This window comes from Ranitomeya variabilis, chromosome 1 (assembly GCF_051348905.1).
Source record: "Ranitomeya variabilis isolate aRanVar5 chromosome 1, aRanVar5.hap1, whole genome shotgun sequence".
Lineage (NCBI taxonomy): Eukaryota > Metazoa > Chordata > Amphibia > Anura > Dendrobatidae > Ranitomeya > Ranitomeya variabilis.
Genome location: NC_135232.1, coordinates 1,010,591,938 through 1,010,605,853, shown reverse-complemented (window position 1 = coordinate 1,010,605,853; position 13,916 = coordinate 1,010,591,938). Strand labels below are relative to the sequence as shown.

At 45.7% G+C, this 13,916-nt stretch overlaps 1 protein-coding gene across 2 annotated transcripts in view; it reads left to right on the top strand.

Annotated features, from left to right (window-relative positions):
• The window catches only part of ASB5 (ankyrin repeat and SOCS box containing 5), a 123,558-nt gene that overhangs the window by 28,584 nt on the left and 81,058 nt on the right, over positions 1 to 13,916 (top strand). The window contains exon 1 of one of the 2 annotated variants that reach the window (XM_077271319.1): positions 12,589 to 12,947. The exons of the other annotated variant lie outside the window; for it this stretch is intronic. Within the exon in view, the coding sequence (XP_077127434.1) occupies positions 12,836 to 12,947 (112 nt within the window). The 5' untranslated portion in view covers positions 12,589 to 12,835. Of the gene's footprint in view, positions 1 to 12,588; positions 12,948 to 13,916 lie in introns of those variants that run through there. 2 annotated transcript variants of the gene reach the window in all.

Here is a 13,916-nt window from a genome sequence, read left to right as displayed (position 1 = left end):
GTTTCCCTCTCTGTCCCTGTCTGTGCTCTGGTCTATGTCCGTTCCTGTTGTTCTTTGCTTGTTTGCACTCTGTGGTTTTGCTCTGCTCTCGGCTCTGCACTCTGGCTTTGCTCTGCCCTCGGCTCTGCACTTTGTGGCTTTGCTCTGCTCTCGGCTCTGCACTCTGCGGCTTTGCTCTGCTCTCGGCTCTGCTCTGTGACTCTGTTTTGCTCTCGCTCTCCGCTCCTTGTTGTTCTGTCTTGCTCTACTCCTTGTGGTTCTGTCTTGCTCTGCTCCTTGAGGTTCTGTCTTGCTCCACTCCTTGAGGTTCTGCATTGCTCCACTCATACATTTCTGCTACTTGCCGTACAGGTTCCTACCTGTTTCCATATACCTGCCTGTATTCCGGCACCTATCTGTCCTGCCTTAGTTCCAGTCCTGTCCATCAGTCCTGCCAGTGTGTCAGCCGTGCCCGCCAGTGTGCCAGCTGTGCCCGCCCGTCCTGCCTGAAGGTCACCCGTGCCCGCCTGTTCTGCCTGCCTGTCAAGTCCTGCTGTTGGCACTCACCCGAACCTGTCCGAGTGTTCTTTCCCCAGTGGGATCAGCATCCACAGGCAGACACCACCCTGGAGTGGTACCTGGTAGTTACCTGCCGCACAAGCCTAACCTCACCATCAGAGGCTCCAGTGAACACCAAGGTAGCTACTTAGTCACGCCCCTTCCAGGGTAGTCTGGTTAGTAGTCCAGTGGGGCTACATCCCTGCACGTCCACGCCAACCAGTCTGGGCACGAGCGTTACAGAGACCACCTTCCCCCACTTCTGGGGCCGCCTTCATAAGGGAGAAATGGAGATCTTTGGAGAAGCCATCAAGAAAGAAAGTGGCATTTATATAGGCAGAAGTGATCTTTATAAGAGTTATCAGTTGGCTGGACAGCCATGAAAGCTCGGTCCAAAGAAAGAGGCCAGTAGGGTCCCAGTACTACAGTTTTGTTGGGTTCAAGAAAAAAGGACCGTTAGCACTTTTTAGTTGAAAGGCCTGTGTTTTTTTTCTCCATAAAGGGAAAGAGAGACTGTTAAGGACACCCTCGATGTCACGGGGTTACCGCAACAGTGTGGAGCCAGAAGACTGCAGCGCCTGATTGCTTCTACTCCGGCGCTGAGAAGAATCACTTCCCCTTCATTTTAATGGTGTTTATTCCTTTTGGCAGAATAGGGGTTAATCGGCCATGTTAGAAAATTTTGTGCTTTCAGCTGAGCTCAGTTAGCCACTCCCTTCCCCTTTATAATCTGGGCTCTGATACAAATCCATGTCAGAGCTAGCATGTGCTGCATGGCTTCAGAACGAAGAGGTGTTCATATGAGGAGGAGTGTTGGAGGAGTTATCTGTCACTGTTGCGTAGTTTATGTCTGGTAATTCCCTTCCCCTCTCTACTTTTGTTTATTCCCCATCCTCCACTCCCCGATGCATTCCTCAGTTATATGTGACTGAATATTTTGTATGCCTAGAGTTTTCTGTTAACCCTTGTTTGTATAGCCTTGTTTGTCGGGTTGGTGTACTGCGGTATACAATAGCACCCCTCTTCCCCGGGTGGGGGAAGAGAACAGACAGAGGGCTTACTCAGGAGATAAGTCAAGGGTGGTGGCCCTGGCATCTTCACTTTCAGAAGTATCCTGGGGAATAGGGCGAGCTAACACCCCCTAGTGGTAGGGTCAGGGAAAGAGCCCCTGGTCCCGGGTCACCCATCAGCTGAGTCATGACACTCAAGACCGGATTTGCCTGGTATAGCCAAGTGGGCTAGTTTTTGTTTCAGTTTTTGTTTTGTTGAGCCTGTTGTACCTTTTTCTGCTGGATTGAAAGTGCTGGTGCAACTGTGGGGGTATGATACTATCAATAAGAGAGACTGAGTTTTATTACCATCTACTCTAACCCCAAGAGATGGTGCCCAAGTCTCAAGGACTGTTATTGCTGGAAGGGGGAATGGACGACCTGATGTTCCGTCTAGGTCAGAAACTTTGAAGACTGTGGCCTTGGACAGCAATGGCTGCTACTGTGTTGGCCTACGGGCCTCTGTTATGTATGTACATGGACACTTGGCTTTTGGGATCCTTACCAAGAAGGACCGGTGCTGGTAAAGCCTTAAAAAGTTATGGACTGTGTCATTTATTGTTGGGGCCAGCGACCAGTGTGGAAAAGATGCTGGGGCAAGACTTCAGTCTGGGTGTTGTAGAATGTTTTATGATATGTGTTCTATCCCTTCTTTTACGGTCCTGTATGGTCGATGATGACCATAATTAAAGTGTGGGGGAATGTGAGGTAGCCACAGGCGCTTCATTTACGTGGTTCCTGAAAAGTGGCCTGAAAGATAGACACCGCAGAAAGGTGCAGTTAAAGTGTCATTTTAAGCTGGGAGGATTGGAAGTCCCTAACTCTGTTTATGAAAAGTCTCACCAACTGTGCGACTGAAAATTAAGGCCAGAGACATGTCACTGTTATGTCGCTTAACAAACAATGTCACAATTCCTGTTTTCTGCTGTGTGTTTTTACAACCATCAGTAAAGACGAGTTGGATTTTATGCACTGTTGTAGTTTTCCTTTCGTGGTGTCATGGGGAATCATGGCCACAAAAATGTGTGGAGTGGAGCAGAGAAGTGTCCTCGTCAAAAACAGCATTACACACACGCTGGAGTCGACCTCTATTTTTCTGTAATGTGTTGGGGAGGAAACAGAGTCCCTCACCCATGGCTACCGCCCTGGGTACATTCACATAATTAATTTCTGTAACTATTACCGATCCTGAACCTAAACATTGCCTTATCCATAACTGTAAAGACTGTAACAACTTAAAATGTAGCATAGTGAAGTATGTGCTTTTTTTGTTTGTTTGATTTTTTTGCCCTGTTGAGGGCAGAGCAAAGTACTGCCATGCGCAAGTGCCGGGAAAGGTCAGAGAGGCCGCAGCGTGAATACAAGAAGAGGACATCATCGTAAGAAGCTGGGAGGCCCCGGACCGGACCGCGACGCCCATCGGACCAGAAACGGACCAGGACCGCCCCAGAGTGAGTATAATCTAACCTCTTTTTCTCGTCTTTCAGGATACATCGGGGGCTTATCTACAGCATTACAGAATGCTGTAGATAAGCCCCTGATGCTGGTGGGCTTATCTCATCTTCGATTTTGGGGGTGACAGGTTCCCTCTAAAGGGGGACATTTTTACACTTTTGAAGGCTCTCTCAGCAGGTCTGGCGTCTGCCTTTTAGCTGGGCAGTGACCATTGTTATAGACTTATGATAGCAATGACAGCTGTAAAAAGCCTATCACAGTATGGAGATTTCAGTGCTCTTATTCTACATTACACTGCAATCAGGACTAGGTCCCCCCTAAGTCAAGGGCCACATATTAGGTTTGCAGTCTGCCTCAATTGGAGGTATGCTACCGATTCAAGGCAACGTTTTGCCCATATATAGTGAGGAAAAATACATTTAAATGCATCATTAAATGCTTCATTAAAATATGCAACACAAATGGTTGTTTGCCATCTTGTGGTCATTACTGGACATAATGTATATGTGGATTGTTCAAGATAATCTAAGTGTTCTCAGTTTTGCAATATACACATGAAGTTTGAAATGTGCAACATAATTCCCCTCGATTAGAAATATTTTAGCGAAATAAGTTTGTGACTTGTGATGGTTTGGTTACTTTATTTGTACTATGATATGTTTTCAGAGACGTACCGTACATTTGCTTGAAATAGGTCAGAGGTCCCCAACCTTTTTTGCACCAGGGACCGGCTTTAAGCAAGACCAGTTTTCCATGGCCCGGTGGGGGTGGGGCAGGGGCGGGGCTTTGGTCATATGGGGGTGGGGTTATGGAGGGATGGAGCTTAGTGCATACTTATCATATAATTATGACATTTATAATGAGAATGTGATTCAACTTACCATAGGTTCAGAATGAGTGGGAGCACCATGCTTGTTTCCCTGGTGCTCTGCACCATTATTGCCCCATAGCTGTGCCATATAGTGCTCTGCACCATTATTGCCCCATAGCTGTGCCATACAGTGCTCTGCACCATTTATTATTGCCCCATAGCTGTGCCATACAGTGCTCTGCACCGTTTATTATTGCCCCATAGCTGTGCCATACAGTGCTCTGCACCGTTCATAATTGCCCCATAGCTGTGCCATATAGTGCTCTGCACCGTTCATAATTGCCCCATAGCTGTGCCATATAGTGCTCTGCACCATTATTGCCCCATAGCTGTGCCATACAGTGCCCTGCACCATTATTGCCCCATAGCTGTGCCATATAGTGCTCTGCACCATTATTGCCCCATAGCTGTGCCATACAGTGCTCTGCACCATTATTGCCCCATAGCTGTGCCATACAGTGCCCTGCACCATTATTGCCCCATAGCTGTGCCATACAGTGCTCTGCACCATTATTGCCCCATAGCTGTGCCATATAGTGCTCTGCACCATTATTGCCCCATAGCTGTGCCATACAGTGCTCTGCACCATTTATTATTGCCCCATAGCTGTGCCATATAGTGCTCTGCACCATTATTGCCCCATAGCTGTGCCATACAGTGCTCTGCACCATTATTGCCCCATAGCTGTGCCATATAGTGCTCTGCACCATTATTGCCCCATAGCTGTGCCATACAGTGCTCTGCACCGTTTATTAGTGCCCCATAGCTGTGCCATATAGTGCTCTGCACCATTATTGCCCCATAGCTGTGCCATACAATGCTCTGCACCATTATTGCCCCATAGCTGTGCCATACAGTGCTCTGCACCGTTTATTATTGCCCCATAGCTGTGCCATATAGTGCTCTGCACCATTATTGCCCCATAGCTGTGCCATATAGTGCTCTGCACCGTCCATTATTGCCCCATAGCTGTGCTGCTGCTGCAATAAAAATAATAAAACACATACTCAAATGTCTTGCTTGCAGCTCCTCGGCGCCATCTTCCCGGTGTCTCTCCGCACTGACTGATCAGGCAGAGGGCGGCGCGCACACTATATGCGTCATCGCGCCCTCTGACCTGCACAGTCAGTGAGGAGAGACGCCGGGAAGATGGAGACAGCGCCCGGCGTGTGGAACGAGGACAGGTGAATATGTCATACTTACCTGCTCCCGGCGTCCCGCTCCTTCCCCCGGACAGCTGGTCTTCGGTGCCGCAGCCTCTTCCTCTATCAGCGGTCACCGGCACCGCTGATTAGAGAAATGAATTATGCGGCTCCGCCCCTATGGGAGGTGGAGCAGCCTATTCATTTCTCTAATGAGCGGTCCCACGTGACCGCTGTACAGGGGAAGAGCTGCTGCACCCGGAGACCGTGTGACGGGCAGGGGGAGCGTCAGGATCGCCGGGACTATGTGAGTATGCCTCAGCGCCCTCTCCCCCTCACCCGCCGACCGTGACTCGAGTATAAGCCGAGGGGGCACTTTCAGCCCAAAAATTTGGGCTGAAAATCTCGGCTTATACTCGAGTATATACGGTAGCTGTCAGCGGCACCGCGGACCGGCTGAAAAACCCCAACGGCCCGGTCCTGGTCCGCGGACCGGCGGTTGGGGACCTCTGAAATAGGTTGTTCGGTTTCCCAGTAAAATTCGAACGCACCATAAATGCATGTAATCCGCACCTAGAGATGTCAATACCAGAAAGTTTCAAAAACAAAACGGCTGTATTTAAAGGATCTCATCTCAGGAACGAACTGTTCTTTATTTGTGCGACGTCACCGCTGTGCTCTGCTTTCACTTTACGGCCGGGAGTCAGTCAGTGCGGGAAGCAGATGGCAAGGGACCTGACGGACACCGGAATGTGAGTATGTACTGTTTGTTTGTTTTTTACATTTACGACGGTAACCAGGGTAAACATCGGGTTACTAAGCACGGCCGTGCGCTTAGTAACCCGATGTTTACCCTGGTTACAAGCGAACGCATCGTTGGATCGGTGTCACACACACCGATCCAACGATGACAGCGGGAGATCCAGCGACGAAAGAAAGTTCCAAACGATCTGCTACGACGTATGATTCTCAGCAGGGTCCCTGATCGCTGCTGCGTGTCAGACACAGCGATATCGTATGGATATCGCTGGAACGTCACGGATTGTACCGTCGTAGCGACAAAAGTGCCACTGTGAGACGGTACCCTTACAGAAAGGCCTGGATTCAGGAAGTACAATAGTTTCAAAGAAAACAATAAGTAATGTACTCAACATCCATGGCCTGTATGCAGGGTCAACACGCAAGACTCCATTTCTGAACAAAAAGCATGTTCAAGCGCGTTTAATGTTTGCTATCAACATTTAGACAAGGCTGTGAAATACTGGGAGAATATAGTCTGGTCAGATGAGACCAAAATTCAACTCTTTGGATGCCATAAGAGGCTCTGCATATCACCCCCAAAACATCATAACAGTGAAATTTGGAGGTGGGAACATCATGGTCTTGGACTGTTTTTCAGCATATGACATAGACAAACTTTATCTAAATGAACGAAGGATGATTGAACAACTGTACAGAGACATTCTTGATAAAAAATCTCTTTCTATCTACCAGGATAATGAAGATGAAAAGAGTGTGAACATTTTAGCAAGATAATGATCCCAAACAAACAGACAAGGAAACTTAAGGTACCTTCACACGAAACGACTTTGTAACGATATCGCTAGCGATCCGTGACGTTGCAGCGTCCTGGCTAGCGATATCGTTGTGTTTGACATGCAGCAGCGATCAGGATCCTGCTGTGATGTCGCTGGTCGCTGAATAAAGTTCAGAACTTTATTTGGTCATCCGATCGCCGTGTATCGTTGTGTTTGACAGCAAAAGCAACGATACCAGCGATGTTTTACACTGGTAACCAGGGTAAACATCGGGTTACTAAGCGCAGGGCCGCGCTTAGTAACCCAATGTTTACCCTGGTTACCAGCGTAAAATGTAAAAAAAACAAACAGTACATACTTACATGCGTCCCCCGGCGTCCGCTTCCCACACTGACTGAGCGCCGCAAAGTGAAAGTGAAAGCAGTAGCCCTGCTACTGCCGGCGCTCAGTCAGTGCAGGAAGCGGACGCCGGGGGACGCATGTAAGTATGTACTGTTTTTTTTTTTTACATTTTACGCTGGTAACCAGGGTAAACATCGGGTTACTAAGCGCGGCCCTGCGCTTAGCAACCCGATGTTTACCCTGGTTACCCGGGGACCTCGGCATCGTTGGTCGTTGGAGAGCGGTCTGTGTGACAGCTCTCCAGCGACCAAACAGCGACGCTGCAGCGATCAGCATTGTTGTCGCTATCGCTGCAGCGTCGCTTCATGTGAAGGTACCTTTACAATTGGTTTCAGAGAAAGATAATAAAGCTGCTAGAATGGCCCAGCCAATCACTGGACCTGAATCCAATAGAAAATGTATGGTAGAAACTAAAGCTTAGAGTTTATAGAAGGAACCCATGGAAACTTCAGGACTTGAAGAGTGTTTGGAAGAGTGGGCCAAAATTACACCTGAGCAATGCATGTGACTATTGTCTCCATACAGGAGGCGTCTTGAAGCTGCCATCACCAATGAAGGATTTTGTACAATGTACTAAATACATTTCAGTAAGCGTGTTCAAAACTTTTTCCCTGTGTCATTTCTCTTTATTACACATAACTCTGTAATAATTGCCTGTGTGGATTGGATGAGTTGTTACCGATATCTGGTGAGATTTTCATGTCAATAGCACCTTTAGAAATATATTTACACACACTCACATAGACACATTTACACAAAAAAAAATATATGCAGTGCAAATATATCATACCAAAAAGAATAATTTTAGAACTTTTTCCAACTTTAGTGTCACTAATTATTAGTATAATTCAAAATGAAAAATAAACTGAAATCCTTTCAGATGGAAAAAGACAAATAAAGAATTAAAATAATTTGGCTGCATAAATATGCACACCTCTAAACTAACACTTTCTTCAAGAAACCTTCCTTGCAAAAACACTCCAAATCTGTCAGATTGTGAGGACATCGCCTATCTACAGCCCTCTTCAAGTCACCAGAGATTTCTCAATTGGATTCACTGCCCAAAAAATGTGTTCTTTTGGTGATGCAGAGTGTTTTCTTTTCACCAAAAATACCTTTTGGAATTATGGCCAAGACGTTCAACCTTGGTGTGATTAAACAATACAACACATTTTCCCACGTGCTTTTGGCAGGCTTGATGTAGGTTTTGACAAAACATAGCTGAGCTTGGATTTTATTATTTGCATGGGAAGTCTTCCATATTGCCTACCTACCCTACAAGCCAGGCGACTGATATCATATGCTGTACACAACCAATACTTGCCATAAATTCCTATGGCTCCTGTAACATTGCTGTAGGCCTTTTGTATTGTCTTTTCATAAATGTTTGAGGGATGCCAAGTTCTAGGTAAGTAATGTCACTGTTATGTCAAATTTAAGCCACTTCTTGATTATCACCCTCACAATGTTCCATGCTATATCTAATGCCTTAAAAATGTTTTGTGCCCTTCTTCTGATAACTTTTAACAATGAGATTAGTTTGCTATGTTATAAGCAGTTTACGGTCCATGGCTTTTTATGTAAAATGTAACAAAGAAAATATCAGGAAATCCTACTAGAACAGCTACACTTTATATGGGGTTAAGAGAAACCAACCCAGTTGCATATCAAATGCTAAGAGAATGGGGCACCTATGGTGGCCCACCCTAAAACAGCTACACCAACTCCAAAAAACATGGCAAATAGGAGAAAAAGGAGCACCAGGCGATAATTGTACTAAAATACAATTTCAATGTTTATTAAATATCAAAAAGAATAAATAAACCACATTAAATAAAGTAACCCATACTCCAGGGAGGTACAGACAGGAAGAGAGGTAACCACCTCAGCAGTACAAGGTATCAGGCATTATATTATAGTCATGATGCAAAAACAAGACCACGGAAAAAGGATGCCCCCATATTAATTAAATAAACACACATCACACAGGATAATACCTAAAAAGAGTGTAACAAAAACCAATGGAGCAAAGCAGTCCCAAACAACATAGTAGATAAAATACGAAATTTATTTAAATAATGACCATAGAATCATACAAACATAAATAGGTATATGTATGTCAGCTGTACGCAGCATACATTTAAACAGGAATGTGCAAAATGAAGGACATAGCAGTACAACAGGTGGACAAAGTATGGCAGGAAAAACGTCCCTATGGTGTGCACTATAGTCAATAGCTAATTGCCAGGCTTAAGAGGGCAGCATTAGTAGCTCAAAGAGCATTAACCCAGCACATCAAGCTGTTCCCCCATAAGTAGCCCTGCGGCAAATATATAAACCAAGAGAAGTGCACACTTACCCATGTATGTAAGGGGTACCCCGCCACACGCCACCTGGAGACCCTGGACGCGCGTTTCGCGTTGAGCTTTTTCAACAGGGAACATTGTATTGTACGTCTTTAGTGCTTATATGTGAATAATACCGGAAATGGGGCCGGGGGAAATCGCACATGCGCAGTCGCGACCCGCATATGAAACTCCTCCCCCCGCGCGGCCGTCATAACGGAGCGTCCATGTGGGCGGAATACCGCCTGATGACGTCACTTAACATGGGCGCGCCGCTCGTGCTGATAGCCGCCAGAGGGATGTAAGTGCCAAGTGCAAGCAACCGCGCATGCGCACCTCCAGCCACCATTTTCCCGGAGACCAGAGGCACAACCAAGACTAAGAAAACTGCAATACAGGTACATTAAAATCGTGCTTACTAATAGTTATAAATAGCAGAGAGTCAAAAAGACACAATATCATCATATATAATGATTCAAATATGAATTGAAGTGCAACAAGTGCAATATAAGTACAATATAGTAAAAAATGCCATAAGACAATAAAACATATAGCTCTAAACAGTGCTCCAAATGGAGCCTGAAACGTGCATCAACATGATATATGTGGACAGTTGGATAAAACATCCCAATTGTTCGTGATGAGTAAACCATCTTCATGTGTAGAGTGAACTATGTGACGACTAGAAAAACTCTGCATGCAGCTTGCAGCCTCTGGATACCATAGATTTATGAGGAGAAGTAAAACACTAAAAAACACAAAAAGACAACATAAATACAAATACAAAATACTAATTAAAAATTGAGTGGAAATCAGGGGACAAATGACAGAGAGAGGAACATCATTCTAAACCCAGTTTACTTGATATAGGATACCACACAGACGGACGAAACAGTGGAAGGATATAGAATAAGCACCTCTAAAAAGAGCAAGGGGACAAGCTTACCCAGGTCTGTGAGATAGAGAGGTGGTCACCCCAAGGACGGATGTCAGCCCCGAGGCGCATTTCACTGGCACAAATGCAGCTTCCCTGGGTAAGCTTGTCCCCATGATGCTTTTTACTAGGGTCTTTTTCCTTGTTTATACTTCAATTCATATACATCTTTAGTATTTTTTATTATGTGTAATAAAGTATTTCTTATCTGATTTCATTATTGTGTATAGAACTCCAATTTTTGTTTGTTTCTAATTGTATTGGGAGTATACATTTATTATCCTGTAATTTTACATGGGTAAAATTAGATATTCACTAGAATTCACATTTTGGTTATATGGGACCCATGTCATTTCTGGGAGTTTGACTATTTATGTTAGAGATTAACAGTGGCATTTACATGGTTAACAGCTGCGGCTGACTGAGACAAATGCCAGCTACATTATATACTATATACTATATACTGTATATAGTATAGTCAGTATCTGCCACGTGTGGAGGGAGCTCTGCTCCTGAGCTTCCTCCACACATGAGAACCCCTTCCCAGGATGTGCATACAATGGCCTTTTGCAGGAAGGGGTTGAACAGACACTTAAAAGCCTTACAGGGACCATGTCGAATGGGTGACTAGTAGGGTTGAGCGAAACGGGTCGGCAATTTTCAGAAGTCGCCGACTTTTGGCAAAGTCGGGTTTCATGAAACCCGACCCGACCCCTGTGTGGGGTCGGCCATGAAGTCGGCGATCTTCTGAATCTGGAATCGGAATTCCGATACCGATTCCCGATATGTTTAAGATATCGGGAATTGGTATCGGAATTCAGATTTAAGTGTAAAATAAAGAATTAAAATAAAAAATATCGCTATACTTACCCTCTGACGGGCCCTGGTACTAACCGGGAACCTTCCTTCCTTAGAATCAGCCTTCCAGGACCTTGCGGTGACGTCGCGGCTTGTGATTGGTCGCGCGGCCGCCCATGTGACCGCTCGCGCGACCAATCACAAGCCGCGACGTCACCGTGACGTCACCGAAGGTCCTAGAAGGGCTGATTCTTAGGAAGGAAGGCTGCCGGAACGAAGCCGAGGGTGAGTATATTCCTATTAGGTATATACTCACCCTCGGACACGCCCTGCTTCTTTCCGGCAGCCTTCCTTCCTAAGAATCAGCCCTTCCAGGACCTTCGGTGACGTCACGGTGACGTCGCGGCTTGTGATTGGTCGCGCGAGCGGTCACATGGGCGGCCGCGCGACCAATCACACCGTCACCGCAAGGTCCTGGAAGGCTGATTCTAAGGAAGGAAGGTTCCCGGTTAGTACCAGGGCCCGTCAGAGGGTAAGTATAGCGATATTTTTTATTTTAATTCTTTATTTTACACTTAAATATGGATCCCAGGGCCTGAAGGAGAGTTTCCGCTCCTTCAGACCCTGGGAACCATTGGAAACCCAATGCACTGCATTGGGTTTCGAGTTTCGGCCGACCCCGACCCCGACTTTTTTATAGGATCGGCCGATTTCACTCGACCCGACTTTTGAAAAAGTCGGGTTTCGTGAAACCTGACCCGATCCTGTAAAAGTAAAGGTCGCTCAACCCTAGTGACTAGTCCAAAAATCCAGTCGCTGGTGGCTTCTTCATGTCCTCACCCTTGGGCGACTGATCTCTCCCTATGTGTACGAGGATCGGGTGAGGTGAAGCCAAGTAGAACTAACCCTTTGGACCCAGAACCTGATCAGCATGGCCCCCAACAGACTTGTAAAATTATGTTATTCTCTGAAATGTCACAGTGTCATTGTGAAATGATAAGGCCAGTGTCTGATACTTCTGTGGTTCGGCAGCATGGGTCAGGAGTAGTGTAGATGCAGGTGACCAGTTCATTGCTGTTCTTTGTTCCTCCGCTGACCTTGACATTTGTAGCCTGTACTGACCTGTAAGTTTATCATATGGGATGTTAATAAAGTTTTACTTTTGACCCAGATTGTTTGGACCTGGATTGCAGGCAATGCATTGTGGAATTCCAGCCAAGAAGTTAATCTTGCCCAGTACACTGACACTTTCTTTCATGGGAAGCAGAGTAAAAGCGCAGCACCAACAGGAACACAGTTTTTGGCTTCTGCCCAGAATGAAAATAGACGCCTGAACGACCGCTGCATCCTAAGTGACTGGCCCTGATGCAACTTTCATTTACTAGAATATCCGACCAACCTTCACTATTACCAGATGACTGTGAGATCTGAGAACAGATACACCGCCCTGACTGCAGACCCTCTGGGGTGCCATACACATCTCAGCAATGATTAGAATCTATTCTCTATAGGCACAATATATTGCTCCTTCCCCTCCAAACTGCAGCTAAGCTGATTCTTGTTCTGCTTTATAAATAGCAAGCACTAGTGCAGTCCATCGTCCACCCCTTCCCCCCTGAATACCCACCAGACCAGCCTATGAAGTGCTACTGAAAAGGTCTCACTGTATTCTGCATACACTGCAAACACTTACTGGGCGAAACAGCAGAGGAAGCTTAGTACTGTTACCAATCCACAGGGAGGGAGACGGATGCAAGGAGTAGCATGTCTATAGAGCCTGCACCACAGCATAGTCGCAAGAGGAAAAGGACAGTAGACAGCGCAGAAAAGTGTCCTGCAAAGAGAAGCCCAAGCTGGGGTCTCCTCACTAACCAAGGTCAGTAAGGTGGTGGGGCTCTGGAAGCCTATCATCTGGGAGATCCTGCAATATTCATCTTACTAATTGTTGCTCGTTGCGCAGTCGGATATTTCTGTGTTAAATCTGCCATGTGCTGTAACTCTATCGCTGAATCCTAAATGTGTCCCTGGTTAGAATATTGGACGTATTGATGGCCAGTTTGCGTTACTACTATGATGTATGAGAAGTTTTTATCACACATATCAAAAATGGTGAATTGGCTTTAAATAAAATCTCACTGCTGGACATCCAACATTCATAGCCGTGAAGGAACATCCATGAACCAAAACACTGCACTATGTATCTAATAATGTCTAGCAGATCCTGTATTGGGCTGGAGGTGGTTTTATATGCACTCCTCAAAAAATGCAAGCAGACATTAAAGATCAATGAACAGTAAAGCAAAATTTTCAGTTAAAGGGAATCTATTACCAGGTTTTTGCTGCCTCATCTGAGAGCAGCTTGATGTAGGGAAAGAGAAGCTGAATCCAACGATGTATCACTTAGTTTACTGGGTGCAGCAGTTGTGACACAATCAGAGTCTTTAGATTTAACATGAAGTAGAGCTGAGAAGCTGCCCCTGCCCACACCAGGCTCTGTATGTTCATTGTCTATAGACAGTGAGGTGCTTATCACAGGAGGGGGAGGAGTCACACTAGCATGCTCTGTAGACCAGGCAATGATAATCACCAAGTGATACAACCTTCATTGTATTTAAACAACAGCACACAGCATGACCTGTGACACATCAGTGAAGTCTATTTTTTAACCCCTACCTGAAGGTGACCTCAGATTACATAGCAAAAACCTGCTGACAGTTTCCCTTTAAATGTATGATGAGAAATCAGGATTTAGTAGACAGAGACCACAAAGAAGAAAAATAATAAATAATTTTGTAAATGAAACCATGTTTTTTAACCCCTTAGTGACAGAGCCAATTTGGTACTT